The 7,738-nt window shown below is 43.5% G+C and overlaps 1 protein-coding gene across 1 annotated transcript in view; it reads right to left on the bottom strand.

Moving 5' to 3' along the window:
- Positions 1-1,741: 1,741 nt before the first annotated feature.
- shisa7b (shisa family member 7) overlaps positions 1,742-7,738 on the bottom strand; it is a gene marked incomplete at both ends in the record, with an annotated part of 16,791 nt that continues 10,794 nt past the window's right edge. The window contains 2 exons of the mRNA XM_079231931.1: positions 1,742-2,237; positions 3,344-3,725. Of these exons, the coding sequence (XP_079088057.1) occupies positions 1,742-2,237; positions 3,344-3,725 (878 nt within the window). The remainder of the gene's footprint in view (positions 2,238-3,343; positions 3,726-7,738) is intronic.

Genomic DNA, 7,738 nt, shown 5'->3' with positions numbered 1-7,738 from the left:
CGTATATTGGGAGGAAATATATTTCCCTGGAAACGCAATTGAGAATTCAGTTTAATTGTATGGGAACATATTTTCGTAAAAAGTGTATATTTTTTTTTTTCGTGTTTGTTTTTTTTTATTTTCTCTCGACACAAGACACATTAAAACACATGAAATAAAAACAGGACAAACGTATGCACGAGCAGAGGAAACGTAAATGAGAAGCAGACGCTGTACAGAGCACGGACACACAAAGATAATTCGGTATAGCCCTTGGTGTGAAGTGTCCATTGCCAGCCTCCCTCTCCCGTTCCTACGAGGCGAGCAGCTCGACGTGCCGGTGAACACGTGGACATCGTAGAAGCACAGGAAGGTTCGTTGGCACGAAGAATAAAAACCCTCTCGACTCACAACGCAAAGAGTTGACAACAGTGTTTTGAGGGATGTTTTGGTCGGTCGTGAGGTCACTTCTTCTTCATGAGGTCAGTTCTTCTTCATGAGCGGCGGTCCAATTCATTTTTTATTTTTTTTAATAATTACTCAATGGGTCACAGCACAATGTTTTCATAGATATACACCCCACTGGAGGTCACTGTACAGGGTTAAGCTGAATTCATACTGCGGAGGAGCGGACTTTTTACTTTTCCAAGGCCCGGTCACTCCAGAAAGAGGCAAACGTCCAAAAAATCCACCTGCCAAGTCTGGAGCTTAAATTTTGGATTTTCGTGACGATGAAATTCGCAAAAAAAAAAATAGAAGTGACTCGTCCGAGTATCGAACCCACGACAGACCTCGTGGTTAAAGGACGGGTGGGAGGGGTCACTTCGGTCGCCGCAGTTTTTTTGAAAGGAAACTTCAAAAAATTCATTCAATTAGTTGCGGCAAATTTCATTGAAAAGAACCGATTTTGCCGCGAAAAAAGTATTGCCTTGTAAATGCTGGTGTGACTGGGCCTCTATGACAGCAGCTTATGTCGATGCAGGTCTTGTTTATAATTGATTCCTATAGTAAAATGAGCCGTAAAAGGCAATCGAGTGAGGTTACTTTTTGCAGAGAATGTTATAGTTTTCATGATCGTCCAATCACAGCGAGAGAAAGAAGGTCAACCTAGTTACAAACCGGCTGGCTGAAGGATAAATACGTTTTAAACCAAGTATACACAGCGTCTTACAGGGCTCAGTTAAAGTTCATACTATCATCATCATCATCATCATCATCATCATCAGGTTAGTTTCATACAAAAGCAACTGGTTTGGTTTTTAAATACTTTTTCATAAATACAAAGACAAGCAAACCCGTCTGTCTCCGCCCCGGCGCTCTCCGTCATCCGCGGTGGATTCAAAGACAGACGAATCTGTGGGAGCTCGGAGGACTCGGAGGACGGTGCAATAAAACCCCAGGACTAATTTTCAACAGATTTGATTCGGCGGGTATCCTTCAATAAAAGTCACAGCGAAAACCCGGCAGCTTTTTTCTTTTTATAAAAACTGCTCTCGTACGATATTATTATGTTTTTTTTTTTGCTCTTTTTTTACTTTTTTTTTTTTTTTAAAGTGGACATTTCTGTCTTCCCTTTTCAAAGAATGGCTGAATATTCTCTTCGTCGACACACGAGCGACGAGGAGGAAATCAATTGGCTTTACTCACGATGAGATCAATGGCGTCATCCGCCACTTTTTTGTTTTATGAAAATGCTCATCTCTCCACGCCATCTTCCCACTAAATGCCTCTTCGGCTTCTTTACAGCCTCTTCCTCTTCCTCTCACACTGTCACCTCGTTCTTACTCCCAGTCCGCAGTCCCTGCACTCCCCCGCCACCGGGGATGAAGTGCAGCTGTTCGATGGTGTTCTGCCTCTTGTTGGCGAACGCCATCCGCCGGGCGTTGGGGTGACCTCCTCCTCCTCCTCCTCCTCCTCCTCCTCCTCCACCTCCTCCTCCTCCTCCTCCTCCTCCTCCGTGGGGATCCCAGCCGCCGTGCATGCCCATGCCCATCCCCGGGACGCCGGAGACGCGGTCGCGGTCGTGGTCGTGGCCCGGCGTCGGGTGGGAGTTCATCTTGATCATGTGGTGGCGTTCCATCGACGGCGTGACGCAGATGTTCTGCTGCGACTGGGTCTTCTGCTGGTGGCTGAGCCGGCCCATGGTGGGCACCATCCCACTTCGGTCTCCTCGGTCTCCTCCTCCTCCTCCTCCTATCAGGCCCATCATCAGCCGGTCCTCCAGCCGGTCAGGGGAGACCAGGAGCCTCTCGTGGGACCTGGAACCAGACATTCGTTTATCCTCTTTATTATGTAATTATGCTCATTAAAAAGGCCTAGAATAACACCTTCATTTAATATGTTCAGGTATAATATTTCAATGGAGATGTATCACTATTATATTAGCAAATCACATCATCACTGAAGAAAATATGCTTTAATCTTAAAACAAAATTGTATTTTTTACGTAAAAATACGTCTATCAGAAGTAAAAGTATAACAGGAGCACAGTTTTAAATTATGGATTTACATCAAATGTGGCAAAATGTATTATTTTAAACTACCATTGTTAAAATACAGCACTATGGAGACTAGTACTGGGAATTATCTTCTTGAACGCCGAAGTTTTCTGTGCAGTATATGTACTTTGATGCGTATCAGTAACTTTATGTTTATTATCTTCTGATGTTTTTTTTCTAGAACAACCTGGGTGTATACCTCTTTATATATATATATATATATATATATATATATATATATATATATATATATATATATATATATATATATATATATATATATATATATATATATATAATGTATATACTGTGTATATATAAACATACTGTATGTATATTTTGTATTATAAAACCCTGCCTTCAGTGGTCTGAATTGCCAGTGATGTGGTTGAAAGCTACACATTTTGACCAATGAATTTATTTTCATGACTTTAAACCAAATGTCCATGACAAACATTTAGTGAAATCTGTGTGTAAACAGTAAAAAGTGAGTAAATGTAGTATTTAAACTAACAATGAGAATACAAAGCATACAGTAAACCTTAAATGACTCAAATGAATGAGACAATAGTTTGATTAAAAGAATAAACACTTATATAGATGCCTGTATGTATGCCTGCTTATATTTTGAGCGTCTTTCTTTTAAAAGCATATTAATAATTTCAAACTCAGCGTAAATGAACGTCATAAACACATGAATATAACACATTTACATGACTTTTACAAACAACTTTTGGGATTAAAGGACTTTTCCAGGCCTGGAAATAACCATTTTTTAAATTCCGTGACTTTTCCAGGTGTTCCAACCCCGTAAACGAAGCATTAAAACCACGCCCCCCTCCCTCCCCCGCCCCCCGAGTCTTTACCTGCGGAGCGCCTGCGGGTTGGAGCTCCTGCTGGTGCTCATCATGGCTTTGTAGTACTGGTGCTGCTGGTTCTTGGACAGGCGGGACAGCGTGGTGTTGCCCTCGCCGAGCAGCTGGTCCTGGGAGCGGACGCGGCGCGGCGGCCGGTCGAAGGAGGAGCTGGTGTAGTGCGTCTGGGCGGGCAGCGGGTACGGGTTGGGCGTGGAGGCCGGGATGTGGAGGCGGGGCCGCGAGCCGTGCAGCGGCAGCGTTCCCCGGGACGAGCCCAGCGTGTAGTCGCCGCCCCAGGGCAGGTAGTGCTGCGACGAGTAGAAGGAGGGCGGCGCGTTGTTGGAGCGGCGCTTGGAGTTGTAGTAGTTTGAGTACTCGTCAAGTTCTTTCTCTGGTTCAGGGGAAAAGAGGGAGAAAGAAAATTATTAGTGTTATTGAGTGGTATGTTAGTCAATTTATTCATCCTGTGGTCTAAGTGTCAAGGTAGAAGGTGAGAGGTGAGATTTGGGTCTCTTTTTCCTCACACACACACACACACACACACACGCACACACACACACACACACACACACACACACGCAAAAGCAAAAGGAGGTGAAATACCGGGATGTAGAAGAGAGAGAGAAAAAGAGACATACAGACAGACAAGAGAGAGAGAAACAGAAAGAGAGAGAGAGGGAGAGAGAAACAGAAAGAGAGAGAGAGGGAGAGAGAAACAGAAAGAGAGGGAGAGAGAAACAGAAAGAGAGAGAGAGGGAGAGAGAAACAGAAAGAGAGAGAAACAGAAAGAGAGAGGGAGAGAGAAACAGAAAGAGATAGAGGGAGGGAGGGAGGGAGAGAGAGAGACAGAAAGAGAGAGAGACAGACAGACAGACAGGAGAGTGAGAGAGACAGAAAGAGAGAGAGAGGAAAAGACAGAGAGAGGGAGAGAGAAACAGAAAGAGAGACACACACACACACACCATCATTAATCATTTTATTGTGTCAAGAAACACAACTGTTTTCTTTTCTTTTAACAAATCTACTGTAATGTCGTTTTTTGGAACATTCATGACAATAAAGCACATTGAATTGAGAGAGAGAGAGAGAGAGAGAGAGAGAGAGAGAGAGAGAGAGGTGAAATGGAGTCAGAGGAAAGGAAGCGAGGAAGCGAGTCAAAAGACAAACTGCGTGAGGAACAACAGAACAGAGGAGAGGAAGAGTTGAGTCACTCTACGTGGAAACAAAGGAGTAAAAAGGTTGGAGAGCTTCTGCTTCATGACTTATTGTTCTGAAGCGTTCTCCGCAGCTTGAGTCCACTTTAATCTTCAAAGCGTTGCCAATGGAAGCAGCTCCCCACGAGCCAATTTAAACATGACATTTCACCAGCCACCTCGCTTCCTCTTCCTCCCCTCTCGTCTCCTACTCCCTCAGGCCTCCCCCTCTCCTTCCGTTTGTTCCTTTGTCTCCTCCAGCCCTCTTTCTCCTTCCCTCTTAAGGTTATCTCCGTTTCTTTTTCACCTTTGTCCTCTCTCTCTGTTTGTCTCATGTCCTCTCGCTCTCTGTGTTTACTCTCCTCCTCCCTCCCACCCCCCATGTTAATTATCTCAAGGTTTTCCCTCTCTGGCTCCGACCGCGGACAAAGAAGCCCTTCATCCTTTCTGCAGCTCCGTGAGGGGAACTTCATCAAAAAAAGATTGACAGAACAAAAAGGATGAGCTAAAACGGTTGAACTCCTAGAATCACAGGTGGACGTCATCAGGGGAGGTTGTGTCAGAGATAGTAAAGAAATGTGTGCATCACATCTTACACATCAAAAATAAAACATGGACGGCTTGAAATGACTGGCCGTGCCGTTTACGGTAGTGAACTAGCAGTAAACTAGTAGTAAACCAGTAGTAAACAAGTAGTAAACCAGTAGTAAACAAGTAGTAAACCAGTAGTAAACAAGTAGTAAACCAGTAGTAAACTAGTAGTAAACTAGCAGTAAACTAGCAGTAAACCAGCAGTAAACTAGCAGTAAACTAGTAGTAAACTAGCAGTAAACTAGTAGTAAACTAGCAGTAAACCAGCAGTAAACTAGCAGTAAACTGGTAGTAAACTAGCAGTAAACTAGCAGTAAACTAGTAGTAAACCAGTAGTAAACTAGCAGTAAACTAGTAGTACACCAGCAGTAAACTAACAGTAAACTAGTAGTAAACTAGTAGTAAACCAGTAGCAAACTAGTAGTAAGCAGCAGTAAACTAGCAGTAAACTAGCAGTAAACTAGTAGTAAACGAGGAGTAAACTAGTAGTAAACGAGGAGTAAACTAGTAGTAAACCAGCAGTAAACTAGCAGTAAACCAGCAGTAAACTAGCAGTAAACCAGCAGTAAACTATTAGTAAACCAGCAGTAAACTAGTAGTAAACTAGCAGTAAACCAGCAGTAAACTAGTAGTAAACCAGCAGTAAACTAGTAGTAAACTAACAGTAAACCAGCAGTAAACTAGTAGTAAACCAGAAGTAAACTAGCAGTAAACCAGCAGTAAACTAGTAGTAAACCAGCAGTAAACTAGCAGTAAACTAGCAGTAAACCAGCAGTAAACTAGCAGTAAACTAGTAGTAAACTAGCAGTAAACTAGTAGTAAACTAGTAGTAAACTAGCAGTAAACTAGTAGTAAACTAGTAGTAAACCAGCAGTAAACCAGTAGTAAACTAGCAGTAAACTAGTAGTAAACCAGCGGTAAACTAGTAGTAAACCAGCAGTAAACTAGCAGTAAACTAGCAGTAAACCAGCAGTAAACTAGCAGTAAACTAGCAGTAAACTAGTAGTAAACTAGCAGTAAACTAGTAGTAAACTAGCAGTAACCTAGCAGTAAACTAGCAGTAAACTAGCAGTAAACCAGCAGTAAACTAGTAGTAAACCAGCAGTAAACTAGCAGTAAACTAGTAGTAAACTAGTAGTAAACCAGCAGTAAACTAGCAGTAAACTAGCAGTAAACCAGCAGTAAACTAGCAGTAAACTAGTAGTAAACTAGTAGTAAACTAGTAGTAAACCAGCAGTAAACTAGCAGTAAACTAGTAGTAAACTAGTGTTGAACTAGCAGCTTGACAGAAGAGCTTGATGAGGTATCAACATGCTGTTCTCATCACCACATTCCGCCGCGGCGTAAAGGATCATTATTATAATAATAATAACAATAATAATAATAATAATAATAATAATAATAATAATAATAATAATTTGAAGATCTGTGTAACTTTTTCGAAGCGGTCTGGTGAAGTTTTGCGTCTCTGCACAAAGAGCACTGGAGGCTCCTCGCGGACTCAGATGAACTGTGGACTTGTTCGCCCCCGTAAAAAAAAATATAACTGGTACAGCATTTAAATGATATCTATTTTGTTGTTTGTCCAATAGACGTGTATGAAAAGTCTCAAATTGTCTTCAATCATCTGAAGTGGTGCAATTATGTGAAGGAGAGACGGCAGGAAACAAGTGACGGGGAGGAAGAAGGAAAAAGAAAGGAGGAGGAGAAGGAAGGGAAGAGCATCTGTTCCCAGCTGCTGCTGCAGGACGGCTGCGACAGAGATGCGGTTTTTAGAAAGGAGACGACGAAGAGGATGTGAGGAAGACCTCCGAGAGGTCCGGGTGTTTTCTCCTTTTGATTGAATGGAAATAATAAGGACTTTCACCTCATTACTGCGCACACGCACACACACGCACGCACACACACACGCACACACGCACACACACACGCACACACACCATGTAGTAACCATCCATCACTCAGCCTGCAGAGACGAATCCCCTCCCCCTGCAGTCTTCAGCAATATCAGGGCGAGAGAGGTAACGAGAGAGCGAGAGAGAGAGAGAGCGAGAGGGAGAGAGAGAGAGAGAGAGAGAGAGAGAGCGAGAGGGAGAGAGAGAGAGAGAGAGAGAGAGGCAGACGCTGCCTCTCAAGTGTCTTCTCTTCCCCGTTGGAGGCAGCAGGCCCTGCAGACCAGCAGCCAACGCCCCTCCCCCCCAATCTCCTCCACATCTCCCCTCCTATCCTCCAATCCTCCCTTTCACCGCCTCTCTCTCTCTCTCTCTCTCTCTCTCTCTCTCTCTCCGTCTTCTCCTCCTTCTGCATCTCTTATCTTCATGGATATCTCCGGGTGTTTGTTTGTTTGTCTTCCTGCTGCATCCTTATTTGGCCAATCGGCTCCTTTCTCAAATCCTCTCTCTTTCTCCACATTTGTATTCTCCTTTCCTCCTCCTCCTCCTCCTCCTCCTCCTCCTCCTCCCCTCCATCTCTCTGTTCTCTCCGTCTGCTCCCATCCCTCCGTTAATTCCCCCCAAACCCTGTTTTCTATGTTTCCGTTTGCTCTACCTTCCTGTTATGACTGCTCAGCAGAAACAGTTTACACATTCAGGCCACACAGAGACCATTATTTGTTTTTTGG

The sequence above is a fragment of the Taurulus bubalis genome (assembly GCF_910589615.1).
Source record: "Taurulus bubalis genome assembly, chromosome: 16".
In the NCBI taxonomy this organism is placed as follows: domain Eukaryota; kingdom Metazoa; phylum Chordata; class Actinopteri; order Perciformes; family Cottidae; genus Taurulus; species Taurulus bubalis.
Note: the sequence above shows the minus strand (reverse complement) of the source record. Positions and strands in the feature narration are given on the sequence as shown.